The sequence below is a fragment of the Pelmatolapia mariae genome, linkage group LG9, assembly GCF_036321145.2.
Source record: "Pelmatolapia mariae isolate MD_Pm_ZW linkage group LG9, Pm_UMD_F_2, whole genome shotgun sequence".
Classification (NCBI taxonomy): domain Eukaryota; kingdom Metazoa; phylum Chordata; class Actinopteri; order Cichliformes; family Cichlidae; genus Pelmatolapia; species Pelmatolapia mariae.
Genome location: NC_086235.1, coordinates 28,412,896 through 28,440,137, shown reverse-complemented (window position 1 = coordinate 28,440,137; position 27,242 = coordinate 28,412,896). Strand labels below are relative to the sequence as shown.

Here is a 27,242-nt window from a genome sequence, read left to right as displayed (position 1 = left end):
GTACAATATAAAAGTATCAACTTTGATATGAAACTGTCTTCTTGGGGTTTTTGTTGTTTTTGTTTTGTAAATTATTACCTCAAAGCACAGCTTTGGATCCAAAATCATCTCAAGTCTTGCATAAGTTACTGCAGGCTGACAAGTCCCTAAAAGATGGCTGCAATACCGTCTCACTCCTCTTAGGTTGGTTCAAAGCCATGACAAAACCGCTCAGCCGCTGGAAATTATTTTCATATTCATGGGAGAAAGAGTGTATAAATTATAGTATAGATAGGAGCAGATTCTCAGTCCAGTAAATCAAATCTGAAAGGTTGAAATATGAATCATCAAATATACAATTTTCTTTCTTAATTAGTACAATAAGAGCTTTATATTCATTCTGATGTATTAGTACTTATTAATTTATATTTTCCGGGTACTATACTGGTACTAATTGTACAGAAAATACCCATTATGACTTAGCACCTAATCAATTACGACAAAAGAGGTGCTTTATTTTGAAAGGCGTGACCGGTAGTTTGACGATTCTTTGTCAGTTTCAATTGTAGTCCGGAGAACAGTAGGTGAAAGGGTCGATGCAGGCGTGACTGTGAAAATTTATCATCTGAGGCGCTTCACAGACGGAAGTACAGCCTTGGTAAAGAAAAAACAAAACAAAACTCGCTGTTAGTGGGACACACTCTCCTTGACGATGGTGCTTAAACAGTGCCAGTCTCGACTTAAACTTTTTAACTTTAACCACCCAGAAAAGTGGTATGATCCTCAAGACAGAGCTAGCATTTTTATGCCTGCAGCGACATCGATTTTCGTCAGAGCCTCAGCGTGTTCTCAGTGTAACCTCACTCCATCTTTTAGTAAGTTTGAGAAGACACCGCTGAGATGGAGACGAGCTCCTGGAGTGAACATTACGCATTTGTCTGCTGTGACATGGATGTCCGTGAGAGGTAACAAACAGCGCTTACGCTTACAGTATCAAACAGTCTTTAACTGCATGTCTGCCACTTTAAACGTCGCCACCACCCATAAAAATGGCAGTTTTTAGCTGTGATGAGCTAATTTACATAAAGTGCACAAGTGAACTGGAGCTTCGTTTCTTCCAAAGACCGCAGTCATACGTCCTTCAAAACCCTCTCACGCGAGACTTTAAATGACTACAGGTACTGTGATTTTGTCATGGTAACTGAGTTACTGTAGCCCATGTGCATGTCAAAATAAAAGTCCACTTGTGGACTGTGATGGTGCTAAACTTTGGTTGCCTCCATAATAATTAATTAGTTTACAGGTGTCTGCAAATCGCATACATCTACATTTTATTCACAGAAAACACTGAAAACATATCAGATGTTTAAACCGAGATGTTTCAGTATTTAATGAAAAATATTAGCTCATTTTATGGCAGCAACACATCTAAAAAAAACATGTGATAGTTCCCTGTTCCCTGTGGGACTTGATGATGGAGGGTGAGTAATTCCCCCTCCCTGTCACTCCCTACTGGACGCTGCTGTCCCTCCCTTGGATGTGGGTGCTTGATGGTTTTGCACCACGTGGCCACTGTGGTCACTGACCTGCTGCCTTGGGGGTGGTAGACAAGGGTGGCTTGGACATCTTCTGCGTCTGGGGCTCTGCCAGGTGCTGGGTGGTTCTTGGGCACCATCAAGTACCTATCAAGTACATTTACATAAGACACATATAATCACTCTCACTCTGACTTACACACACCACATGAAGGTTATTAATTTCTGTATCTGTGCTCTAACTCCCCCTTTCCTTTTTCCATTTTCCTACTATTGACTGTTGTTAAATAAGAGGGCATGATACACAATGGTAAACACGACCGCGTTCCAAATTTCTTTAAGACTTGCTACTGCCATCAAATTCAAAATGAGTCAGTATTACACTTTCATGTTTTTTTTTAAATGTTTATGTTTAGTGTAAATAAATGAAGGTTTTTAAGATTTGCAAGTATTGCATTCTGTTTTTATTTACATTTTACACAGCATCCTAAATTTTTTGGAAATTGGTCGTGTGTGTGTGTGTGTGTGTGATTTCAAATGGAACGGTTCATTTCAGATAAAAAAATAGACTGAAAAATCAGAAGCTACATACAGCAACCTAAACAAGATGTTAATATTTGTGTGTGGGTAATTCCAGTGTTGAGGTCATTCTAAAATGGTGTGTTTCTTAAAACCTATGTCAAAGCTTTCCAGTATGATCTAAAACCAGACGTACCAAAGGCTGAAGGCCGGAAGCTGTTCTTTGATACGCATGCAGTGGTGCGAATCCTTGAGGAAAATGGTTAGTTGTTCAATTAAAAAAGCTACAGCATTATATTTCTTTAAAAATAGTAGGCTGCATTGATTTCATTTATAAATAACATTTTTTTCTCCTATGAACAGGTTTCACTACATCTCAATCTGAAGGCATGGTCAGCGTACTGGTGAAGATGACAAACTCTAACATGGATGTCATTTACAGTGACATGGTAACCAAAGTGCAGCAGGTGAGACAGCAGTACAATAATGTGCATTGTGTGCAGCCGCTGGTTGTGTTTCCTCTGTGTGTTAACTCTAAGGCTTTGTTTCTGGTCCTGTAAAGGTCAGTGAACCAGGATCGCTGGTTTGATCATTGTACTATGAAAACACTGTGACCTGTGTAGTTTAATACAAACAGTGCTCGTGTTACTGGAAACTTTCGATGTTGGTGTCCATGATGAGTTAGTTTGAAAATTCATGGGACAGGAATGTCCGAGGAGTCTGATGAGAATAAGGACGACCTGTGATACAGCTCTCCGTGATCACTCTTACTAGCTCTTTTAACAATGTTAAGACTGATAGTGATACGGGAATATGTTGTTTTTTTTCTTAATGTTAAAATTTACATCTTATTATAAAATATTGCTCAAAACCCCCCTTTTCTAGCAAAATAATAATATAATATAATTGTATCATATTCCACTTCTTATTAAGTTGGTATTAATGTTAAAAAATTCGATAATCCATATATCGCTGGGATTTCCAAGTGGCAGCCACCATGACATTGCTTGTACATGATTAATAGTTCTTCCTGGACTAAAGGCCTTGGAGTGAGTTGAATGTGAGGCTGGACACTAAGGTAAGAGAAAAGGACTTGTATCAGTTGGCTAAGCAGAGAGGTTAAGCTGGAAAGGATGTGCAGCAGGATGGAGGATGGAAGGAGTACTTTGAGAGCTGATGGAAGAAGAAAATGAAAGAAAGGGGAGGATGGATCAGGAAGTGGAGAAGGTTTAGTAAGGTGGGTGAAGTTATGAAGATGATGAAGATTGGAGAAGTGGTAGGTCCAGATGACAAACCTGTGGAAATATGAAAATGTCTAGTAAAAGATGGCGGTGGACTTTATATCAAGGTTGTTTCACAATTTTGAAGAATGAAAGGGTCACTTGTTGAGCTCTACTAACTACAGAGGCATAGAGTTATTGATCCATACCATGAAGATACAGGAACGAGTTGTTGTAGGTGTGTTAAGAGGAGAGGTTGTAGCTATGTTAGGAAGAAAAATAATTTGTGTTTTCCACTTGCACTGCAGCACTGCTTCATGCTGAGAAAGAGCACTACAGGTGTGATGTTTGCTTTGTGTTGATGGAGAAGTATAGAGGAGGAGGAGTTGCACTTTATCTTTGTGGATCTAGCGAAAGCATATGAGGGCAAAAATAAGAGCTAAGTCTTGTTATAATTTAATATTTGACATCTTCTGGTATCCACCTATTTATCTCCACTAATGAATGATTTCTATAAGTTAAACCACTCTTTGCTGTATGTGAATGCTTTGTTCTCCCAGAGCCTTGGTAAAGGCTATAAAGTGGAAGATCAAGATTATCATATACACCATCTATGCATCACAGCATGTGGTTTGATATTGGTGTGTTAATTAAATCCCCACCACATGCTGTGCCTGTCAAAGCCACAGCAGCAATAACTTTTCTAAAAGCTCTGAATTTAGTGTTTTCCACTTGCACTGCAGTACTTTATTTTTACCGCGAACCCTCTAACGTTTTGTGTGATCTTGGCAGGAGATCATGTTGCAGCGTGTGATGTCTCAAATAGCCACTGTAAAGAAGGACATGGTGATCCTTGAGAAGAGCGAGTTCTCTACTCTGCTGGCAGAAAATGAGGTAAATGTTTTTTTCGGAGTTGTTTTAAGAAGAAAAATAATTTGTTCGACAAAGATCACTTACTGCTGTGGCAGTGTATCACGTTTGACTTGATCGTTTCGTTTGTCAGTAGTAGAAACAGGAATCACTGCACAGTGTGTTTGTGCCAGTGATTTCCTTCCACTTAATCTGACAGTGTCAGTGTTTTGCCCTTTCTCCCAGAAACTCAAGGTCCAGTTGCTCCAGCTCAAGGTCCAACTAGCTGTAAGTGGTTACTGTGATTGTATTAACCTTTATGAATAGCATTTTCCCATTCCTTGATAGTATTTGATGTATCTTAACTTGGTTGAAATCTCCATTTAGAAAAATGTTGTGACTTTCTTTTGTGTGTCTCTTTTACCACATTGCAGGATGAAATGAATAAAGTGCAGTCAGACAATATGTTGGATATGAATTTGGAGAAAAGCCGAGTGAAAGAATTGGTACGTGTTCGAGGAGATCAGTTCAATTATTGTTTGGGGAAAAAAATGACTGAATTTAAAACTACACAACTTTATTGTTCCCACATGAAGTTCTGCCTATATTTATGTTTGCATTTTATGCCATTGTGTCACAGTTACACAAACATTGCCTGCATTTATTTTCACATGTGTAAAGGAGCGTTGTACCAATGTCGTATCACAAAAGGTGTCATGAAATCACATGTTTGTATTTTCAGAGAGCAGAGCATGAGAAGAGACTTCTAGAAACACGAACTGAGATTATGGAAATGGTTTGTATACATGCATTTAGTTTATAGCACACTGCATTCAGTCATTTGTTTCTATTCTCCATTAAAGGTTTTTAATGCTTGCTTTTAATTTATCATGGGTCTTTATCGCCTTGCATTTTTTTACAGACTGCAGAACAGGAGCGCTATTTGACTCAGACAAACATGAAAATAGACACAGAAGTGGCTGGTTTGAAAACCATGTTGGAGTCTCATAAACTGGATACTATAAAATACCTTGCAGGTACACGTACATGTTAAATATGGGTTGTAGTTACACTTTCTATCTTTTATTTTCTTACAGATACAGCTGGTACAAATAATTGCATGTGATATTTTTTTTCTCTTGCAGGTTCAGTGTTTACATGCCTCACTGTGGTCTTGGGTTTCTATCGTGTTTGGATGTAAGCAGGACTTTGATCACTGACTTTGATAACACTTGAATTGTCACTGCATCCTCTGAATGTGCCAACAACCCTCCCTCACTTTTACACCCTTTTGGTGCTATGATTTGTTATTTCCCAGGCAGTTGTGATCTTTTTTACAAGTAGAACTTATGGAAGGACCAGCTCCTTCACCTGATCACTCGTGGAAGTTTCTTGATAAATACATTCATTCATCAAAAACTTCTACCGCACCAACCAGTCCATTTTTTAATTTAATTTTTATTCTTTTGTTTTATGGCTTCTGGAACCAAGTTGACAATTCACTTAGTAATTTTTTTCTAATGTGTAATTACTGAAAATATGTATATATGTATCTTTATATGTGTATATGCCAGTCTTTAAATACTGGAGAGAACATAATAATAATATTGAGGCACAAAGATTTCTGTACATTTTTTTTTTTTGTCGTTTTCAGAAATATGTGAAAGATTGTGGGACAAATATTACGTGTTATTTAAATAAAATGTGTTATCAATAAATGTAAGATTGATCTAGCTGTTGTCTGTGAAGTTTGTGCTTTTAGTAGAGGTGGGCAGTGAAGTGAAGGAAGCGTGAGCTGCTTTCCTTTCCGTTTTCAAAATCTATCAATAATCCTTGAGCATTACAATAATGGGAAACTCAGTCATCTAGAATTGAGAGCTGTAGGAGTGATAGCAGAGAGATTTTTGATGAGGTTGTGAATACCGGACGAGCGAAACAGAACATGTATTTTTCATGCCAGGCAAAGTTTATTTTGAAAAACATTTGACCCGGAAGTAATTTCCTCAGCAGAAGGGATGGAGTATCATGTTGACACGTGTGTAGCTGTCAAGTGAACATTTATAAGTCCACAAGTAACTCCATGACTCTGAGTTGTGAGTATACGTTGTGTAGCCCTACAAATACACAACCTGACAGATTAGAAACAGCACTTAGTTTGTTTAGAGGCTCCGCGGACACTTATAGCGAATCTAGCTCCAGCTAAGCTAGCAGACAGCTAAACTACATTTTCCACACTATGTGCTGTTTTTCAGTGTTATGACTTTCGTTAACGTCTGTCAGATTTTAATTTAAAATAACTGGGTTGCTGAATCCAGTTTACTGTGTTTCTACACGCATTTCTACGGGTTCACAGTGCAGACATGGCTGATGCGTTTAGCAGCAGCTCGGAAACTGTAATTCAGCGTGTCGTGGGAGTTGCAGTGAAGACGAACACACCTGCGGATGAACTGGAAAAGTGTTATCAGATAAAGAAAACCTGCGACTTCATCAGCGAGCATCAGTTTGAAAAGGTAAGGAGGAGCAACATTTTACTTTCATAGATGTCACTCCCATTTGTTTACAAAAGCATTTATGGCCTAGTAGCCAAATATTCTTAATCTTTGTCTTGTTTTAATTAAAACAACTGCAGTGAAAAATTATAAAACAGTGCCTAATTTATACTTTGGATATTTTCATTATTACATTGGTTGACGTGTGTGCAGGTAGCTCTGCAGTTTCCTGATGAGCTGCTGGTGGATTCAGTTGCAGTGGCAGAAGAGATCGAGAGAAACACTAATGCCAAGTCATACATTTTGGGTGATACATCCTATGGAAGGTAACGCAGTAGATTTAAGAAATCATTGCTGTAATGCACTCATGCAACACTGTGTTTTTTTTTAATGGCTTTGAGTCATCAAGTAAAGTTGGGTTTTAAAAATGGTGGCAGGTTACATTCACTGATATTTTTGACAAAAACTTGTCAACTTGTCCAGACCTGTCAGACTGTAAATTCAAAATCTCAGCTCTGTTTTTCAGTACATGAGAATACAAAGCTTTTGTGCTTTTATTTACTGGGAGTTTTTTATTTTGATATAAAAGAAGCATTCAGTGCTATATAAAACAGTGTGCAAGGAAATTCCTCATCTAGTAAGGGTGTTAACTTATTTAACACTTAGTCTTTTGTTGAACTCTCATGTGCAGTTGCTGTGTGGATGAGGTCGCTGCAGAACACGTTGGAGCTGACTGCATTGTGCACTATGGCAGTGCTTGCCTTAGCCCATCCAGCAGGCTGCCCTTGTTATACATCTTTGAGCAAAGAGCAGTGGATGTGGAGAAGTGTGCCTCCTCCTTCAGAGAACTATACCTTGACAGACACAGTCACATAATCATCCTCTATGATGTCAACTATGCTCATTCCATTAGTAAGTTCGCAGTCACCTTGCAAAGTTTGTGTGATCCTTCGAATTAGTATGTCTCAATACAGATTTTTGTGTTTCAATCAGTGCCATCAGTCCACAGATATTTACCAGTATACTTTTTTTTTTCCTCCCTCAGGTGGTCTTTTGGCTGTACTGTCACCAGAGTATCCAAACCTTGTTGCCTCAGATATTGTTGTTGAAGGGGAGCAGTGTTACAGTCATGGGCAGATTAAAAGACAAGATGATGACGCCCGTCTCTCTGACCAAGACGATGGCCAGGTCATCTATCAGTTTGGACGTCAGTTCACCTTGAAAAGCGGTTTAAGCGTCACGGACTGCAGTATGTTTTATGTGGGCCAGGAGGGAGCGACCCTGCGAAACTTCATGATGACTTGGAATCGGTGCTCGTTTTGCTCTTTTGACCCTGTGACAGCGAAGGGGCGCGTCGAGTCTATAAGCATCAACCGCGCACTGATGAAGAGATACTATGCTATAGAAAGGGCCAAGGATGCCAATGTGGTCGGCATCCTGGTTGGGACTCTGGGGGTTGCCGATTACCTCTCTATCATTGAGCAGCTGAAAGAGACCATCAAGAGAGCTGGCAAGAAGAGCTACATGTTTGCCATGGGGAAACTGAACGTACCCAAACTGGCAAACTTTCTTGAAATTGACATCTTTGTTTTAATTGCATGTCCAGAGAGCTCACTTTTGGACTCGAGTGAGTTTTTTAAACCTGTAGTGACGCCGTTTGAAATGGAGGTGGCCTGCAACAGGAAGAGGGAATGGTCAGAGGAATATGTCACAGACTTCCGACATCTCCTGCCAGGTGCGATTGGGAGTTTTTCACATCAGTTTTTCTTAAATGAACTCTCTTAAAGTTCTGTATTAATGTTAAGGATGTTAATGGTGTTGGTTATATGGCTTCGTAGTGTAGTGGTTTACATGTTCTCCAAACAAGCAAAAGAGCCCAGGTTTAATCTAGAGAGAAGACGCAAATCTGCAAAATCAAACATGTGGCACTACCTGATGAGGTGACCTTCTTTAAAAAGAAAGAAAAAGCAGAAAGTACCTTATGTAGTGTTGGTTATATACACTGCATTTTGGATTCATTTCAGATTCATTTAAAAGGGGACTATGGGATGTCAAAAGTGTAAAATTGGTGAATATTACTGTAATAATATGATTGAAAGTACCAACTGAGGAATTCAGAAACAGTTTCCAAAAAAAACTTAGCTATCCATTACCCTTGACATTAAGGAAATGTTTCTATATGTCTGTTATCAGTAGTGTAATGAAGGTTGTTTCATTTTGCCACGTCTAACCTGTTTTCCCAAACTTGCTGTAGGTGGACAGAGTCACGTACCTTTGGCTGATCAGCAGGACGAGGAGGATGAAACTGACGTTTCATTAATCACTGGTGCTCTGCGAAGCCACAATCTCCTGAGCAGTGAGCCTACAGAGCCAGCCTATGGGTCCTCTGTGGTCTTGAGGAACCAGACGCTGACCGTTGCAAACACAAACTCAGCTGGTATGACTGTGTGCTCCACCTAATCAACATGCATGAATTCCTATACAAAAGTAGACACTTATGAATATCTTGTATTACACTACAAGTGTTTATTTATTCAGTTTATTTTTTAATTTTTTTTCCAGCATCTTTTCTTGCAGGTCGAAGCTGGATCGGTTTAGAGCAGAAGCTGGGAGAGACACCTGTGGTGAAAGCAGTAGAGGGCAGGAGAGGCATAGCTATAGCCTACGAGGAGGAAGGAACACTGTCATGATCATTTTTATCAATAATCCACAATTTCTTTGATAGGTTATTTATTAATTTACCAATGTACCAAATGTATAGCATATAAGCTGTATTTACTGGAAGAAGAAAGTGATTATTAAATGTTTTTTATTAACATCAGTACCAGGCGGTGGTAGTTTTATTACTGCATTACTTAAATTATAGGAATCTGTGATTCAGTGATTACAGTATTTTGACATCATAACCAGACCAAAAGTTGTTACTCAGAACCAGGAAATGACTGAAATGTATTTTGAACTCTGAATCTTAGAAAAAAATAGCCCAAGTGTCAGATTACCACTCATCTTAAATTATTCACGCAACTTGGATGAAATTGGCCTTGTATGAAGTTGAAATGTATTAAGTATAAAAATGCACTTTTCAAATCTTATGACCTCTACACTGACCCTGGGTTTGAGCTTTATAGCTGCAGGAAATCTGTAACACTGCAAAGAAAAGAAAACAATTTGCTGAACGTATTAAAATATCCCACAGTTCATATTTTTCATTTTCTTTAGCAAAATAAGTAAAATGCATATAACCTTTGCATTTCATGTGTTTATTTGCTTTACATTGTTAAATAAGAGTGTTGTGCAAAAGTGTGGAGCCACCCCTCATTTCTGTATTTTACTAGGAAAATGAAAAATTATTACTCAAGACCCCTTTAAGAAATTAGAAGAAAGTCTGGTTCCTTGGAAAAAATAAGGGGTGTCTTAAGACTTTTGCACAACATTGTACACATCATAATATTCTGGAGAACTAATGAAACTGACTCCATGTTACAACATCCTACGTAGCTGTGATATCTGGACCAGGCCTGTCAGGATGACCTCTAAATAAATGCAGTCCTATTTTTTATGTTTTTTCTAATATAAAGTTTGATAGTAAGTCTTTATATAGTACTCTTTTTAAATTGTTACATAATGAAGAAAGGTGAAATTCATATGAAGCCACATAAACACATGCAAAGATATAGACTTACAATTTTTGACTAAAAGTCATTTAAATAATGTACATAAGTGGAAAATGTAACATTTTAAGCATTTATAATCAGCTATTGTAATCATCTTATTTGGACTTGGTATATCAAAAGAAGTGGCAAATTTTATCACCAAAGCAGACAACTTTTGAAAAATTGTTAATCAGTGTTAGTAAACCTGGCCATAAATCACTGGCCATTCGCAGGAATTTCTTCCACAAAGGATGCAGGGAATATACCAGTATTCCCGTTACACTGCCCTTCCAACCAGTCTTGGTTAACTGAAAATGAACAAATTGTGAATTAGACTCATATATTCCATCAAATTGTACAGTTTCTGTATGTTTGACGTATAAAAGAACGAAGCCTCACTTTTAGAGAGCAGTTTGATTTTATCCCCTTGCTGAAAATTCAGATCCTCGGGATTTGATGACTCGTAGGAGTGAAGTGCCACCAGGTGAATCTCCTCCTGAAATCCCAGAAGATCCACAATGGTTATCAGTGTAAACGGAAATTATAACAGGAGTGCAAAAGCAAAAAGATACTAAAAGTACTTCAGTATCGCTAATACTGGGAATATTTTACTTATTGCTGTTGTTACTATAACAACGGCAATAACATGGCAATAGATGGTTGCTCTCTTACCTCCTTGGTGTTACACCACAAAGTGACACGCCCACTGCTGGCACGGCTCCACAGCTTCTCCATTTCTGTGTTGGCACTGATTACACTTTGTTCACTTGCCTCAGAGGTTAAACTAAACCCAGTAAAGGTATTCAGTTGTAAGTACAAACAATGCATACCAAACATTCTTGTTTTCTTAATTATGCGCTCTACCTCAAGGTGATTGCAGAAGAAGGAAGATTCAGTTTCCTGCCAATTTTCTCAATCAGCATCGTGTAGGGTGACCCACACGGGACTGAGACGACAAAGTTGAAATTGAAATGCACTTTGACGATACATGAATTGTCTGTGGACTGTTTCTCCTGGAAATGATGAGAGGAAATAAAAGAACTTAAAATAACAGCCAGAATAAAACATCTCAGTACTTCTCATTTTCTTTGCGTTGGCATACCTGACGCTGACGATTTCCACTAGTGGTTTTGCTTGGAGTAAGACCTTGCATAAAGAAAATGTGGAAAATTAGATTTTTCACATAAGGCTCAGATATCATTTGAAAATCCTCATTTAATTTTTGTATCCTGTACCAGAAAAGCCAACCTTGTATCCTTTCAGGTCTGGTGGGTGGCTGTCGGCTTGGAGGTGGAGTTATTCCCTGTTTATAGTTGTTCCCATTCAAAATAAAAAAAAAAGTAAAGTCTGTGTTATTTTAAAAACTTGGAAAGAATGAAAGGAAAGCTTGGAAAGGAAACTACAATGTTTTAAGCGTTGACAATACCAGAGTCATTGATTATGACACCAACAATTGAGAATAATAAAAAATAAATGCTTACCTTGTTTTTGTTAGAAGCTAAGGAGATTTCCAAACGTTCCAGATAGTTGTAAGGAACAAGGCCCCTCTGTGAAAGACATCACAGCCATGTATACTCTCAGCAGACACCAGCAATGCATTAATTGTGTGATAAAAGTACATGATATGAATACTGGCTTCAGTGCATAAAAACAACACAATGTACTGGTGTTAAAATTTGTACAATAAGTGGCAGATGTGGAGATCTTACTCTTTCATTGAAGACCACGTATGCCCAGTTGTCAGCACCCTTCTGCAACACAAACACAATATTGCCCGGCACTACAGCCAGCTCATCACTGGTCTCAGGAATAAACTCAAAGAGCACAGTGTGCGGTTCTCCTTCCAATGCCCTGTAAACACAAGAAATGTCCACATGGCATCAAGAGTGAATCCTCCCTTAGTTTTGCTGCAATAGGTGTAGGCTGCTGGGGGATTCCCATGATGCATTGAGTATTTCTTCTTCTCACTAACTATGTGTTAATACACCTCTCTGCACTGAATCATACTTGTTATGAATCTCTGGCTCTCTTCCACAGCATCTCTTTTATCCTGTCTTCCTTCTCTCACCCCAACCCTCCCTGAGCCTGGTTCTGCTGGAGGGAGTTTTTCCTTCCCACTGTCGCCAGAGTGCTTGCTCATAGGGGGCCATATGATTGTTGGGTTTTTCTTTGTATGTATTATTGTAGGGTCTACCTTACAATATAAAGCACCTTGAGGCGACTGTTGTTGTGTAAAACTGAATTGAATTGAAGTGAAATTGAAGAGACATAAGACACAAAGGTTAACGTTGGCACTATTCTGTGTAACGGTACATTTCTATTTTCAGGTTTTAATTATTCAACCTACACTTTGAGTCCCATTTTTCTCTTTGTGGAAAGCACAGTTTCATAGATATGTCTCATGCTTTCCCCCATTTTGTATTTGTACATTGTAAACATGTATAGTGGCGAATCCACATATCACAAAAACTTGCCAACCACAACATCATTAAATACTAAAATCATTTCTGTTTAAAGAGTTTCAAATCTGCATGGATCCAAAGTGACTATCATACCTCAGAACCTCAGGCTCTTTTGGACAAGTTGGACCATCTTGCACCTATCAAATTAAAAAAAAAACAACAACACACAGTCCATCACAGACATGGCAACACACAGGGGTATGTAAAGGTTCAGTCCAACAGTGATGTCGATCACTGGAAGCTTTAAAAATAGCCACCAAGGTAGCATATTTTAATACAAAGTAACAGAAGATAAAAACGCACTGCTGTTTCTATCATCAAACTGTAAAGTTTTTATAGCCAATAAAAGCCAGCGTGTCACCTGAGGCTGCAATGGGGCAAATCCAGAGAACTCATCTTGAGGAACAACAGAGGCAACGACCTGATGACAACGGGGGGAAAGTGGCTTATAGATATCACTCAACAATAATTTCTCTGATTTATACATATACATATATATATATATATATGTGTGTGTGTGTGTGTGTAGAGACGCTGACTTTTGATAACTTTATAATCACACTAGATTAGATAAAACAGGCTGGATAATGGATCACCTTTGCTTTGCCCAGGTAGTCTTTCTTCTCCAGCTCTGCAACATAGTGCTTATTTGGTTTAAACATCTCTTTTGATTGGAACTCGACCGGTTTGAAAAGTTTCTGTTTCTGTTGGTGAAATTTCATTGTGAGTGACACTTAAAGTCATGTGCATATCATTATCCCGTCACCTGATTTAAACCAAAATTAGAATAATGCATATTAGCTTACCAAATATAGGTTAATGGAATGAAGAAACTACTACATTTGATATCATAAATATAATCACATTTAAATGGGTTGACAAAAGTGATTGTATCACAACTGACTAGGATTGACTGCAGAGCTTTGTCGATGATATTAAACCTGGCCTCTGTCTTGTAGTTAAGAGCCTTCATGAGGTGTTCCTGGGCCTTTTCCCAGTTACCCAGCTGAGCTTCAACCAGGGCCATATTGTGGAGAACCTGTGGAGACATTGTTAAGCTTGTGTCCTTGGCCAGGAAAAAAAAAGAATGCTAAGTTGTATTATGAATGAACAGCTCATAACATCAAATGAATTATTTGCGTGTAGTGTTCAGGATTAATAATAGGGCGGGTTATCAAGAATACTCACATCACAAGCATACAGTATGTATCTGAGACCAAGCGCTTTGTAATCTATCAGCTGGTTGCCCCTGAGTGTTTTAAAGGTTTTCTGGAAGTCAGCTAAACTCTCCTCATACCTTTACATAGAGACAATAAAGTTAAAACATTTGCATATGATATACTATTAAGCATTTTTAAATCACAACATTAAACATAAAAAATAAATATGGTCCATTTTTTTTAAAAGAAAAAAGACAGGTGTGTCTTGCCTCTTCTTTTTGTAAAAAGTGATTCCTCTTTGAAAGAAGGCAATGGCCAAATGTTCATCCTTGCGTATGCTGCAATCAAACGCCTGAGAAACAGAAAAAAACTGTCACTTCCTCTAGAAAACATGGTAAGGTCTACTTCTCCTTTCTCAGTGACTTGCGCTTTCAGACAGCATATTGAAGAATTGTATTTTAGCTACTTTCAAAAGAGTTTCTTGTTTGGACTAATTTGCTGATACGACAGCTGTTAATATTTGTGTGTTTATGCTTCAGCCTGCAGATCAGACATACCTTTTCAGCAGCATCAAAGTCTTGGTTACGAAGATGGAGACAGCCAATGTCAAAAAAAATTTTGGAGTTTGGTTCTTGAATAGCCAAGAAAATCTCAAGTGCTTTGGAGAAATCTTGTCTGTTGACGCAAGTTACCGCCTCATCCCACTGGCGCAGAGTGTCCACAAAAGACATGTTTGCAGGTTAGGAGTACACTGAGCTACAGACCACAGTAAGGAAGTTCCTCTGATTTGTACCATTGAGAAGAGGAAGTGTGATGAAAGTCATTGTTGGTGTATATAAATATCACATTACCACCAGGTCTTAAAGCTAAAGGGTTGTCCCCTTTTTTCCCAATGTGATGTTCAGTCATTTACATGACAATTCATTATTTGTGTGTGGTGTTTAAATAAAGCTAATCTGATTTTGTTATACTTTCCCATCACCAGATATGTCATACGTGTGATGTTTAGCCATAGATTTCCAGGAATGTTGACGGACAGGGTGTAGGGAATGTGATTACACAAGAACAACTTAATGATGTGTCATTAAACAAGGATAAGATAAGAAGAAAGACTGAAAGTAATAGGGTTATATATTTATTTGTTTGTTTATTTATTTATTGAATCACGATTTACAGCACCAGGTAAAAACACTTTGAAACAGGCAGTTGGTATTCTTTTTTGTTGTCTTTTAGTTATCAGAAACAACTACAACTTCCGGCTTAAAGTTTTTAAAAACGATAGTGACCTACTAGTACAAGCTTTGCACTCTAGCACAGCTTTATTAATTCACTTGTATTGTAAATGAAATCAGTTGTATTGATGGGTTTTCTTCTGTTGTTTACCAAAGTATGTATTCTTTACCTTCAGAAGAAAACTATTCCAGCTTCCTTGCTGTGTGGTTGGTTCTCTACCGCCTAAGCCCACCTACGCTGGCTCTCTCCACCAATCACAGCAGAGCGACTTGCGCGCTGCCTCCCTCCGGCTGATCCAAACTAGCACTGGCCCCATCGGTAGTTAAACAAACATGGCTCTGCTACATTATCAGACAACGACTCTTTATGATACGTAGGCAAATTTAAAGGAAAAAATGCGAAGATTATTAAGAAACACTCCATGCGTGATGTGACACCGCGGACGGAGAGTCGCTACATTATTTAGTGCGTTAGCTTAGTGTAGCCTTTTGTGACCGTGTTTACACGTAGCTAGCTCTTGTTGGCTAATGTAAGCTAGCAAAATGGACCTTGGATCAATGTTGTACAACAATTTAAAAGAAGTTACATGGAGTACTACGTCCTTACCATTAGATCAACTCGTCAGTGCTTATAAGTTGCCTCAAATTGTCAAGCTGGATAACGGCAAGTAACTTTACTTTTTCACGCCATCAGCGCAGCGCTTGTTAGCTGCTAGCTAGCAGCAAAGGCAAACTTAAGCTGTAACATAAATCTTTGCGATTGAGTTTAGCAGTGTGACTTACAGTTTCCCAACAGTGTGTTCTACATGGTTTACATTACAAAATAAGCGTTGTCTTATTCTCTTTCTTTTGGTTTATTTTTGGTAATGCCTTTACATCCGTTGTGCAGATCTCACCTTTTTTGGTATTAAACGTGTTAAACCCTATAGTGATTTCTATAATGAAGTTATTTCAGGTTTTGTAAAAACTATATTGCAACGACTGATGAGTTGTACCACATACTGTCTAGCTCCACCATTGGAAAGCCATTTTTTTTAATATACCTGTATTGTTGCAGGCTGAGTCACAATGCCAGTCTTATAACTAAATCGTAACCTAGTTGCTCTGTTTAAGCTGAGAAGCATCATTGTCGTCATTCTGGTTAAAAAAAGACAAGTATTTATTTATTTGTTTTTAAGAATTAAGACATGATAATGTTATGGAAATGTTACTGTGCAAAAGTATTTAGCCACCACTAATTTCTTCATATTTTGCTTAGAAGTTGCCAGATTTGCATTTTTTGAAGTGGTCTTGCGCAATAGTTCTCCAGGTTTTCTGAAGGTTTTTCAAAGTTTTTCTAGTTCTTGTATCTGACCATTTTCTTCAAGGACAAAAAAGTACCTAATTTAAAGGGATCAGCCAGTGTTGTGTATACACTCCGATTCCCATTTATTTAGTTGAGTCCACAAAAAAATACCAAATTAACCAAGAACCGGACTGAAAATCAGTAGCATCAGATCTGATGGAGCAGTGAATGCAATTTAGAAATGTTTGGTTTAGAGCATTGTGAGTATGTACAGAGAAGGTCAGGAGTGATTACAGCCACCTGTAAAATAGGGTGGAGGCTGAACTGCAGCAACTGGTGTAAAGAAATTCTAAGAAAGCTGCCTTAGAGTTTAGGCTGTGTTAAAGAATAAAGGTGGTCAAATAAAATATTGACTTTCAATTTTGTTAGAGTTGTATAAACTCTGCACTTGCCTTATAGCCTGTATTTCCATGTATGTTTGCACATATTGCAGCCATTTCCCACTTTCCTACTAAAATAAAGAAATGAGTGGGGGCTCAAGACTTTTGCACAGTACTGTTACTATCCCTCTAACTAAACTATATGTTAATGCAATCCTGGGTCTGAACGTGTATCTTTATCAGAATCAGAATACTTAAATAATTCTGATTCTGATACAGTCCTGGGTCTGAAAGTGCATCTTTAAAACTATGTTACCCTCAGTTATGCCCGAAAATAAACATGCTGACTGTGCTCTGCACTTTGAGATAAAGCTATTATGTATCATTAATAATTTGAATAATTTTCTCCATCTTCCTGACACATGCTTGGCCTTTTCTGGAGAACTAAAGTGGTGTATTGTACTTTGAATGATAGAGCATGCTTTTTAGAGAGGTATGGATTAGGCCATTAGTCAATGACTAATGGCCTAATCCATAGTGACTTTAAATGTGCTTGGTAATCCAATGCCTCAGTTTGAATGGAGCAGACTGTATGGCTAAAGAGTGGTATGAAAACAGAAACGGTAAAAGTGGTGTTTCTCAAAGTGATATTTAATTGAATGGCCTGTTCTCTGTAGTTATTAAGGTTCAATAGTTCTCTCATGACCCACATCCAAGACACCACCTGGTGAAAACATAGATATAAACATTTTTTGTTTTAGATGTTTTGTTGCTGGATGGTTCAGTGCTTACTTGGCGGTTAATTTAAAGTTGTAATTATGCAAATTATGCTGTTTTCTGCTCTGTAAATAATGTTTTGTTTTGTTTTTTTTATTTCCTGTAGGTCAGCTGGTTGAAGGGCTCAGAGACAATGACTACCTCTTGATTCACTCCTGTCGTCAGTGGACGACTATTACTGCTCACAGTCTGGAGGAGGGACATTATGTCATTGGGCCCAAAATAGAGATCCCAGTTCACTATGAAGGTGAGATGCAGCCGCAGTCGATGATTATTTAGTTTGTCTGGAAAATGGTAAGTGGACTAGTTCTTATATAGCGCTTTTCTACTCTATCCGATCACTGAAAGCGCTTTACAGTATTTATATGATATGCATTATCAGATATGATATCTGATGATGGATCTTTGCCTAAACTGAAGAATTATTCACTAAAATATATAAGTCAAAATGTCTTGATGCATTCTCAATCATCCAGGTAAGTAAATCTCTAAAAGTTGATTCTGTTCATCTGGACGTAGCGTTTTCAGAACGAAAACGCTACGTCCAGATGAACAGAATCAACTTTTAGAGATATAAGTCAAAAATTAAACTAAACCAAATTAACTAAATTATGTGATTTTATAGTTGTAAGTCTGTGTTGATGCAAAACACGTACAAAACACCATTGGTGTGTCTTTTCCATCTTTTCTTAGGTCAGTTCAAGCTGCTCGAGCAGGACAGAGATGTCAAAGAGCCTGTGCAGTATTACAACAGCGTGGAGGAAGTGGCCAAAGCGTTCCCTGAAAGGGTATATGTCATGGAGGAAATCATGTTCAATGTTAAGGTACATTTAATCCGTCTATTTTTATGTGACATTTATGAATAAGGATATATAGTTATAATTCTAAACGCTTCCACCAAGAGTATTTCATAACTTTAGATTTCCAGTTAAAGTTTAAAATTTTCCAAGTTTGGTAAAGTAGATTCATTTCATTGCGTATGTCGAAATTCATGTATGTAATGTTTTCATAGATGGCTTCAGGGGAATGCAATGAAGACACAGAGGTTTACAACATTACACTAAACACTGGTGATGAACTGACGTTAATGGGCCAAGCTGAGATCCTTTACGCCAAAAGCTTCAAAGAAAAATCAAGATTCAACACCATTTTTAAGAAGATTGGAAAGCTGAACTCCATCAGTAAGATCGGTCGAGGCAAGATGCCTTGCTTGATTTGCATGAACCATCGCACCAATGAGAGCATCAGCCTGCCGTTCCAGTGCAAAGGCAGGTTCAGCACCTGCAGTCCACTTGAGCTTCAGATGCAAGACGGGGAGCACAACATCAGGAACATCGTGGAGAAAACCCGTCTCCCGGTCAATGTGACAGTACCCAGCACTCCACCCCGCAACCAGTATGACCTCCACCTCATTAGGGAGGGTCATCGGTACAAATTGGTCAACATTCAGACGAAAACAGTGGTTGTGTGCTGCATTCTGCGAAGCAATAAAATTATCCCTATCCATTTTCCGTTTCATATAGCCATGCCACGATTTATTGTTCCAGAAGAATTGCTGCAAGGAGAGTTGTGGTTAGATACTATGGTGCATCGCTGGTTTGCGTTCTGCCAGGAGCAGTTTGATATCGATGACTATTCTCGTGCTGTCCGGGACGTACGAACAGACTGGAATGAAGATGGCAAAAGCCCCAAAAAAAGCAGTGGCAATGGTAGTTGTAGCAGTGGAGGAAGCGGGAGTTCAAGCGGCTGTCCCAATCATATGCAAATTCCCAGCTCTTTGACTTACGCCCGAGATGAACTCACCCAGTCCTTCCACCGACTGTCTGTGTGCGTGTATGGCAGCAACCTGCATGGTAACAGTGAGGTCAACTTGCAGGGTTGTATGACACTATGCGGCGATTGGGCTCTTATGGCTTCTGATAGTCATCCTTCAGAAGAGAATGAACACTTTTTCCCAGAGCTGTTGGACTGCACAAACCCACAACCAACCCTCAACAAGCTGGATGTTCCCTATGAGGAGCTGTGGTTGGATCACTTGAGAAGTCAGATTCCGAAACCCTCTCAAAGCGAAGGAATCAGAGGCCTCAACAGTGACTGTGCCACAACAGCTGCACTGACAAACCCAGTCACTTGTCCTCTGGGAGCCATAACCAGCTCTGATGTGCCTCTTACTCCTCCACCAGTCCCACCAAAGTCTGAAGCTGTGAGTATAATCTGTTGTACTTTAGAGTTTTCAGTCTTAGGATTGGAGTGTTAGTTGATTTGATGGCGTCCGTGCTCACAACAAATGTATTTTAATACTACAGCAAAAGCCAGCATGAGTAGCTACTATGCAGTAAATTAATAAATAAAACTACTTGAAAACAACAAGTTTGATTGGCTGTTGCAGATAAAAAGCTGAGCCTAAGGGTTCTTTGAAGAATGACTGTAATGTAAGAATGTAAGCTTTAGTTACTGTTTCAACACAAACTCTTTTCATCCTAGGTGAAGGAAGAATGTCGTCTTTTGAATGCGCCACCAATCCCACCACGAGGCCTGAAACAGATACCATCAGTGCCTGTCCTTTTGAAGCCACGGCAGCAAGAAACTCGGTCTCCAAGTCCAACCCTCTCCTATTATTCTTCTGGTCTCCACAACATGTAAGAATTTAAATTTTCACCTACATTCTCAAAAAAATGCTGTAAGATATCAAGATTTGTACCTTTCTATGTATACATGTATGAGGCTATTCTTATGCTATAAATTAATCTACTATTTTTCCATTAGCAGTGGAACATGTGAGCAAGAAGGAACTGACCCACAAGAGCAAAGCCATGTGTGCTACCCTTGCAGCTGGGCTAATTCCAGCAGCACTGAACCGAAGGCTGCTTCGCCCAGTGGTAGCTTGCCGTCAGATGGAGTTTCATCGCGGTTGTCTTGGCCAAATCATTTCAGTGGAGGGGATTCGCATTGCATGGACGAGTTTCTGCCTACAACCTGTCGAAGTTACTACAGTTACCCCAGGAAGAGAACCCCAAGCACTCCAAAAACCTGTACAACCAGCCTTGTTGACTTTGATGGTCGAGAGTATGCACACCGCAGTAAGGACTTTGACTTGCCGAAAGCATCTCTGAGTCCTTTCTGCAACAAATCTTCAAGCTGCAATTCAGAAATGTACAGTGACAAGCTCATAGATGCATCTAACACTAAGCAGAGCCTCTCCTGCCCGATCTTGCCACCAAGAACACCAAAATCAAATGCCATAAAGAAGTGCACAGATGTACTGTCAGAGTCAGTCTGTGACAGTAAGCCGGAAACTTTATATTCCTCACTTGCTCAACATGAGCAGGGAACAAAAGAGATACACTCCATCTCTAACACTCCAACTGTTAACTGTCCATCCTTGTCTCACACTACACAGTGGCAGCCACCATCGAGCTTGGCTGGCCTTTCAATTGAAGAGGTCTCCAAATGTCTGAAATTTATCGGCCTGCCAGATGAAATTGTTTCTCTTTTCATGTCAGAAAAAATTGATGGGAATCTACTCCTACAGCTCACCGAGGAGATTTTGTCTGAGGACTTCAAGCTAAGCAAACTGCAGGTGAAGAAACTCATGCAGTTCATAAATGGGTGGAGACCCAAGATATAACAGTATGTAACTTAAAAACTCCTGTAAAGCTGAGAACATCATGCCTTCAGTATGTATGCTATGCACATCAAGCCACAAAGAGTTTCTTTTTGTATAGTATGAACTTATTTCCTTGTTACTACATGGTGGGGAAGACAAGTGGGTAATACCCACTTAAAGTCTATGACTCCTATTTGCTAATTGAATGGAATCATTTGGCACTTTCACAAAGACATTTACATGTCAACTGCTTACTTTTTCACCTGCGACCTATTCATGTCATTACACAGATACTAATTTAAACCAGGGAATTGAAAGAAATCCACATAATCGTTTTAATGTGAGAGCTATATGAAGACAATATTGTCTTTTGTTAAAGGAGAGTGTCACAGAATTTTGCTGCGAATAGCTGAATGTCTAAAAGAGCACGAACTAGAAAATATTTGAAGTGTATATATATATGTAGTAGAGCCAACTGCCAATAATATTAGGAGTAATTACAGAAAACCCCAGTTTGGTATCAGGTGACAGGAGGATGGTTAACTGTCTAACTTTGGAAAATTAATTATTGCATGTAGTCAATGCGACAGGGTTTTGTTTGCCCTCAGAATTTGCATCCCTGTAATATAACTGTGCTAATAACAGTTAGCTATGCTAAGTCATTATCTGCAGCAGGGTTTAAAGGTGACACTTCCTATGCAAGAGCTCTTTTTTTGTGTGTGCCTGAAGTTAAACACTCCTTATTGTAACCTAAAATGTCTCAGCTAAATGTCACTTTGGGTTATTTAAGCCTGAAAAGAAATGAGTTATATCTAACCAAATTCTGTCCTTTCTTTTAAACTCACGTGGAGATAACCAAAAGCGCCAACAGATCTTGGTGTCCAATATAAATGAGAAAATTAAATGCATCATGCACTTTGGTAGATTTCAGATTAAATATAGCAGTTAAGGTCATTAAATATAATTGATGAGATTGTTTATGTAGCGAATGAATGCACTACATTTTTTTAATTGCAAGGGTACTCATTTGTTTCCACTGTATGTATTGGTAAGTGTTACCTACAGTACTTGCGAGACAGAAGTAATAGTTTTTTGCGCCTTAACCCAGAGACCTTAAACCATTTGATATTTTCCTTTGACGTAACATTTTCTTTTTGTCAGAGAGTATACACTAACAACTGGAATTTCTCCAGACCACGGAGGCATGTAAGCTAAACTTGAAAATGATAAACTACAATGAAATATTTGTTTGTATTGGTAACTTTTTTTTTTAAATACCCTTGATTCAGAATTGAGTTATTTATGCAGTGATTTAACATGATGCAAAATATGCAGGAGAGTTATTGTCAGACCATTCTTATGGCTGACACATGAAGGTGCCTCAGCAGTAACAGCCTTTGTACAACTCGGGTCTGGTCTGTTGGCCAATAGCTGTTGTTTTGTTTTCCCCCCACCCAACAGTTTTTTTTCTCTTTTTTACAGTGGGGTGTTACATATTTTACTTGATATTTTTTTATTTTGTATGTAGGTGCAAATTAAATATAATTTTTTTTATTGAAATGATTACTAATGTTGAGATTATTTTTTATTGAGAAAAAGCTTATGTTCAAATTTCTGTTTTGTTTTTTTAATTCTGTAAAATGTGGGTTCTACTCGGGTTTCTAACTTCATGCAGTAAAATAACACTCGGTCACGGGGGAAAAATACCTACGAATCTCTTTCGCACTCCATGGACAGTGACCAAAAGATAATGTTAATAAGCTGTATTTCCTTTTAAGTTAGTCTCAGTATCGCTGTTTTTATGGAGAATGATTTCTGTCCCTGGAAACTTATTACATAGCATAATGTCTTATGCAATAGCCATGACACTCCAAAGTGATCACGGAAAGGAAATGCAAAGCAGTGGAGTATTATAGGGTATTATTAAGCGTATTGAAAATGCCACAGTGTTAATTTATAAAAATTGCATGCCAAAGAAATAATTCCAAACCATTAGCCAATTTAACTTGAAGAATTCTGCAATTATTCAATGAACTGTGAAAACACTCCAACATCTAGCCCTGTCCGACTAATCCAACATTGTGAAGCACTCGGTACCAAAGCTCATTCTGCGTTGGTACCACCCTCAGCTCTGGATCACTGCCTACATGAAATGTTGCAATTTTTTGTACAAAAAGAAGGTAAATAACTGTGACACTGGGTTTGACATCATTACTTACAAGTTGAGTTCTGAACATTTGTTTTTCATTTTAACTCTTGTTTTCCCTGTTTCCCCTTTTGCATTGTATCATCTATTAAACATGGATTAACTGGTGCTTGTGTTTTTCTTCTTGGTCAAGTAACAGTAGTAGGCTTCATAGTAGTAACGAGCATGAGCATTTTACTACTGATCACAAAGTTTGAGTGATTAACGCAATCTATATGATATACAGCAAGAGCTTTATGTGTAAGTCAGTCTTCATTCATTGATAATTCAATTCAGTTTTATTTATATAGCGCCAAATCACAAGAAAAGCTGTCTCAAGGTGCTTTATATTGTAAGGTAGACCCTACAATAATACATACAGAAAAAAGCATTTCTAAGACCTCTGTAAATTGTTTAGATGTGCTTTAAACCATAACTTGTAAGCTTACATTGTCTGGTTTGTTTGTATGGTTGCTTCATATGATAATATTCCAGCCTTCATTTTTGTGTAAAATTAAATATAAAGATGTATTAGAAAGTATAGTGCGGTATTCCATCTGAATTCACAAAATAATTATTTTAAGGCGCGCCTGCCTGTCCAGGGAAACACGTTGTGTCTATGCTGTGACATGGAGAAACACGAGTTTCATCAATTCCCCAGAATATTGTGACATATGGTGGTTTCACCACTTGGCTCCATGTCTGTTTATGTTAAAGTTCTGCGAGTCACAGTACTTGTTGCAGCACATTGTAAATGCTATCTGACAAAAGAAAATTACTTGAAATATATTTACAAAATATAACTTTCCTTTGCAACATTTCCTGCTAATAAGAAAGCCAAACCCAAAGTCAGAGCAGAGGCTAAAAGGAGAGGGAGACATTCGAGGATTTAAAATTTGAATTTGAATTTCATACTTCATAAAATTACAGCTTGTTCCAGTTCAATTCATCAACATTTGATCAACAGTTTAGAAGAGTAGCCATCTGAAATTTACCACCTTGGGTCATTTCCCCCAAAATTCACGTCAGAATTCATTTATTCGTCTCTGGATTCAGTGAATAACTTCCAGTTAGAAAACTCACCTGGTTTATTTATTTCTAACATTATTTTGCTCTTTTCCAGTGCGACTGATGATTTGTTCAGCTGATAGACAATTATTTATAATTTGGGTCATTTCTCAGGCAAAATTGGAGATGACTGTAAAGAATTAATAGAGACAATAAGTAACTGATTAACTGGTTATTTTTAGTAATCGATATCTGCAAGGTTGAGTGTATGTTATCTGCATCTTTTATAGAATAGTAAATTGAATACAGGCGCATGTCAAATGCTGCAAAAAGGAAGTGAGACAGCAAATTGCATCAGGTGTTCAGCAGAGGTTTGCTTGGCTTTATCAACAGTTTGCTGTTTCGTTACTTCTGCTGTCGGGAGGTCTTGCACTTTCCGGTTGTACATTAAGCAGGCTGACATGCCACAGATCAAAGGTTTCCTAAGTTCTGCTTTTTATCAACATGTGGTTTAGGCTTACATATTCTAAACCACATACTTTTAAAGCTTTGATCAAATTTGAATGTCTTTAAGTAAGTGTGATTTATTGAAAATACTTTGCACAAGCCTTATCCATATAAACGATTTCAGTAGAGGTTCCTGTATCCTTTTCATTTGAATACCTATGAAAGAGCAGACATGCCTGTTTTCTTCAGTTGCTGGTGCACTGTGCAGCATCCAGTTTTTAAAATAAGTGTACATAAATGCAGATTTTAAAGGGTTTGCCTATTTTTCGTGTAATTATGTGTCTGCTGTTACCAACATGTTTTATTACCTCACTCTAAAGACACACACTTGGTTAAATTTGGCAAGCTCGACTTTTAAAACAACTGCATATGAACAATGACTAGGCCTGTGATGCCAACTTGTGCTTATTTGTTGCATTTTAGGCATTGTTAGCCGTTCCTGCCATTTGCTGCCTCCTTCCTGACTCCACCAGGTTTTGTATGAGGCATTTGTCTTGATGTCAACACAGCAACTTGTTTAAAAAATGGCTAATGCTCTAAGGAAACTAATTTGATTGGACTGGTACTTAAAGCGATGATCTCTCATGGGAGATCATCAGTTATCCCGTTCAACTGTCAAATCTCTAATCTGATTAATTCCTGTTCTTAATGGGAAAGTTTTCTGATTACCTGCCCTGTGCAACTGAATTATAACTACATGACTGAATTCATAACAAAATATTACTGTATAAATGCCATAGTGTATAGTTATAGATTAGTTACAGATTCCACACTTTTCACAGAATTTTATTTCTTCCTTTTGTTCCAAACGTCATACAATTTTGCCAAGCAAATTGGCAAAAAAGAACAAAACACATATAAATGTTTTCCACAACTGCATTAGAGAACATATTTGACATCAAAGGATTCTTTCAGGCCCTAAAATTCATTTGCATACAGTTTCTAAACATGTGATTTATTTTGAATGACTCAGATCCACGGTTCCCAGCCCACCCAAACTCTGCTAAGCACATTTGGATCCATGGCCTGGTCTAGCAGACAGTCCACCTGATCCTCCACTGACAGGCCTTCGGCTCGAAGTTTAGCACGAATGTTGTGCTCTGCAGTGCCCAGAGCCACCGACTGCATCCCCGGGAAGGCAGCATCCTTCTCAAAACCCAGCTTCAGCTCCTCACTGACAAAATAAACCCAAAACATCAAGTCAAAAACAAGACAAGATAGAGAATAACAAAACAGTGACTGAATTGTATTATAAAGGTTTCTGATTTCAGATATGACCCCTAATATGAATCAACACACTCAGTAAAATGTTACCATTAGTTGAGTACTGGGACTTTCCATCATTATGGATGTCAAACACAGAGGGTTTCCTCATCTTCATGTACTAGCATAGAACATTAATTAAATCCTATTAGACGTTTCATAATATGATTTGATGATCTACCTGGTTATAGCAGCTGGATTGGCTCCTTCCAGTTTTCTCTTGGCAAAGTTAACCTTCTGCAAGGGATACCAGTTGATTTCTTTGGTGTTCACAGTCTCTGTCCATGTGCCTCCTTTCCTCAGTTGTTTCATCTCAAAGTTCTGCATGATAACAATAACACAACTTTTTTGTACCGTAATTTGAAAAACAGATTAAAAGTCTTTAATGTGCAACAGCAAGCAACATTTTATAGGGGGGAAATTAAATTAATTCAATTTCACAAACAAAAACTGTAAAACAACAATAGACTATACAATGGCCGAGACCCACAAATGAAAACAGAACATGCCACATGTTGTATACAATACAATCTTGATCCGTATCCAAAATTCAGCATGTGCTGTCTGCGGAGTCGAGGGGTGATGATTTGAGCTTGCTTTGGATACAACACAGGACTTGGGCACTTTGCAGTCATTGAGTTGACCATGAACTTCTCTGTATTCTAGAGTCAAATGATCCTAAGCACAGACCCAAATCGTCAAGAGAAGGGCTGAGGAAGAAACGGATCCAGAAAAATCCAGACCTCAACCTGACTGAAATAATGTGGCGACACCTTAAGAGAGTTGTGCCTAAATGTATGCATTAAAATCTCAATGACCATATTGAAAACATTATCCAAAATCTATCCACTCATTCAATGGTTACCTGCCAGTCCAGGGAGGGTTCCTTGACAAACACGTCCATAGTGTTAAGCAGAAGGTCTGGCTCAGCCCTGTAGGCCCGCAACGAATGAACCATGATGTTCTGGATCAAACCGGACTCCTTCAAGGGTTGCATTAAATTCACAAACTGTTGGGTCAGCCGGAAAGGCATGAGCTCAGGCACAGGGAGGAACTGGGAGAAAATACGGGATTGCACAGAAAGAGATTAACAGTACAGCAGGTTACATTCTGACATGCTTCACATTCATGC

At 38.4% G+C, this 27,242-nt stretch overlaps 5 protein-coding genes across 7 annotated transcripts in view; 3 read left to right on the top strand and 2 right to left on the bottom strand.

The window, feature by feature from the left end:
• The first annotated feature begins 569 nt into the window (after positions 1-569).
• mcur1 (mitochondrial calcium uniporter regulator 1) lies at positions 570-5,769 on the top strand. Its single transcript, XM_063483818.1, has 9 exons — positions 570-944; positions 2,200-2,295; positions 2,397-2,500; positions 4,046-4,147; positions 4,349-4,390; positions 4,537-4,608; positions 4,845-4,898; positions 5,025-5,139; positions 5,248-5,769. The coding sequence occupies exons 1-9, from the start codon at positions 692-694 to the stop codon at positions 5,301-5,303; spliced, it is 894 nt and encodes a 297-aa protein (XP_063339888.1). The 5' UTR covers positions 570-691; the 3' UTR covers positions 5,304-5,769.
• A 330-nt stretch (positions 5,770-6,099) lies between these two features.
• dph2 (diphthamide biosynthesis 2) lies at positions 6,100-9,293 on the top strand. 2 transcript variants are annotated; one of them, XM_063484194.2, is made up of 7 exons: positions 6,100-6,195; positions 6,418-6,612; positions 6,805-6,917; positions 7,283-7,503; positions 7,637-8,326; positions 8,846-9,028; positions 9,154-9,293. In XM_063484194.2, the coding sequence occupies exons 2-7, from the start codon at positions 6,463-6,465 to the stop codon at positions 9,279-9,281; spliced, it is 1,485 nt and encodes a 494-aa protein (XP_063340264.1). In that variant the 5' UTR covers positions 6,100-6,195; positions 6,418-6,462; the 3' UTR covers positions 9,282-9,293. The 2 variants fall into 2 exon arrangements, with proteins under 2 accessions (XP_063340264.1, XP_063340263.1); XM_063484193.2 differs by having other exon boundaries at positions 6,105-6,195; positions 6,456-6,612.
• Positions 9,294-10,442: 1,149 nt separating this feature from the next.
• Positions 10,443-14,604, bottom strand: ncf2 (neutrophil cytosolic factor 2). The gene is made up of 15 exons (XM_063484195.1): positions 14,424-14,604; positions 14,136-14,218; positions 13,895-14,003; positions 13,611-13,745; positions 13,303-13,410; positions 13,068-13,127; positions 12,800-12,843; positions 11,954-12,095; positions 11,726-11,791; positions 11,493-11,547; positions 11,347-11,390; positions 11,109-11,257; positions 10,917-11,028; positions 10,644-10,740; positions 10,443-10,552 (listed from the first exon to the last, which is right to left on the bottom strand). Exons 1-15 carry the CDS (start codon positions 14,595-14,597, stop codon positions 10,461-10,463), a joined length of 1,470 nt encoding a protein of 489 aa, XP_063340265.1. The 5' UTR covers positions 14,598-14,604; the 3' UTR covers positions 10,443-10,460.
• A 789-nt stretch (positions 14,605-15,393) lies between these two features.
• On the top strand, positions 15,394-23,454 carry garem (GRB2 associated, regulator of MAPK1). Of its 2 annotated transcripts, none has more exons than XM_063484065.1 (6): positions 15,394-15,762; positions 17,647-17,787; positions 18,234-18,364; positions 18,553-19,743; positions 20,025-20,179; positions 20,310-23,454. In XM_063484065.1, exons 1-6 carry the CDS (start codon positions 15,642-15,644, stop codon positions 21,166-21,168), a joined length of 2,598 nt encoding a protein of 865 aa, XP_063340135.1. In that variant the 5' UTR covers positions 15,394-15,641; the 3' UTR covers positions 21,169-23,454. The 2 variants fall into 2 exon arrangements, with proteins under 2 accessions (XP_063340135.1, XP_063340134.1); XM_063484064.1 differs by having other exon boundaries at positions 20,307-23,454.
• A 2,178-nt stretch (positions 23,455-25,632) lies between these two features.
• prkdc (protein kinase, DNA-activated, catalytic subunit) overlaps positions 25,633-27,242 on the bottom strand; it is a 33,259-nt gene continuing 31,649 nt past the window's right edge. Inside the window, exons 84-86 of the mRNA XM_063484063.1 lie at positions 26,976-27,164; positions 26,292-26,431; positions 25,633-26,021 (exon numbers count right to left, since the gene is read on the bottom strand). Of these exons, the coding sequence (XP_063340133.1) occupies positions 25,817-26,021; positions 26,292-26,431; positions 26,976-27,164 (534 nt within the window). The 3' untranslated portion in view covers positions 25,633-25,816. The remainder of the gene's footprint in view (positions 26,022-26,291; positions 26,432-26,975; positions 27,165-27,242) is intronic.

What these genes read in the sequence shown, in the direction of transcription:
- ncf2 (XM_063484195.1), bottom strand. Translation starts at nt 14,597, where the DNA reads ATGTCTTTTGTGGACACTCTGCGCCAGTGGGATGAGGCGGTAACTTGC. An exon ending in ACATACTGTATGCTTGTGAT is followed by an intron (nt 13,746 to 13,894) that starts GTGAGTATTCTT and finishes ATGTCTCCACAG; the next exon opens with GTTCTCCACAATATGGCCCT. An exon ending in ACTACCTGGGCAAAGCAAAG is followed by an intron (nt 13,128 to 13,302) that starts GTGATCCATTAT and finishes CGTTGTCATCAG; the next exon opens with GTCGTTGCCTCTGTTGTTCC.
- garem (XM_063484064.1), top strand. Translation starts at nt 15,642, where the DNA reads ATGGACCTTGGATCAATGTTGTACAACAATTTAAAAGAAGTTACATGG. An exon ending in TCCCACCAAAGTCTGAAGCT is followed by an intron (nt 19,744 to 20,024) that starts GTGAGTATAATC and finishes TTTTCATCCTAG; the next exon opens with GTGAAGGAAGAATGTCGTCT. An exon ending in TCTTCTGGTCTCCACAACAT is followed by an intron (nt 20,180 to 20,306) that starts GTAAGAATTTAA and finishes TTTTTCCATTAG; the next exon opens with CAGTGGAACATGTGAGCAAG.
- dph2 (XM_063484194.2), top strand. Translation starts at nt 6,463, where the DNA reads ATGGCTGATGCGTTTAGCAGCAGCTCGGAAACTGTAATTCAGCGTGTC. An exon ending in GCGAGCATCAGTTTGAAAAG is followed by an intron (nt 6,613 to 6,804) that starts GTAAGGAGGAGC and finishes ACGTGTGTGCAG; the next exon opens with GTAGCTCTGCAGTTTCCTGA. An exon ending in TGCAAACACAAACTCAGCTG is followed by an intron (nt 9,029 to 9,153) that starts GTATGACTGTGT and finishes TTTTTTTTCCAG; the next exon opens with CATCTTTTCTTGCAGGTCGA.
- mcur1 (XM_063483818.1), top strand. Translation starts at nt 692, where the DNA reads ATGGTGCTTAAACAGTGCCAGTCTCGACTTAAACTTTTTAACTTTAAC. An exon ending in GCGAATCCTTGAGGAAAATG is followed by an intron (nt 2,296 to 2,396) that starts GTTAGTTGTTCA and finishes TCCTATGAACAG; the next exon opens with GTTTCACTACATCTCAATCT. An exon ending in AAAGCCGAGTGAAAGAATTG is followed by an intron (nt 4,609 to 4,844) that starts GTACGTGTTCGA and finishes TTGTATTTTCAG; the next exon opens with AGAGCAGAGCATGAGAAGAG.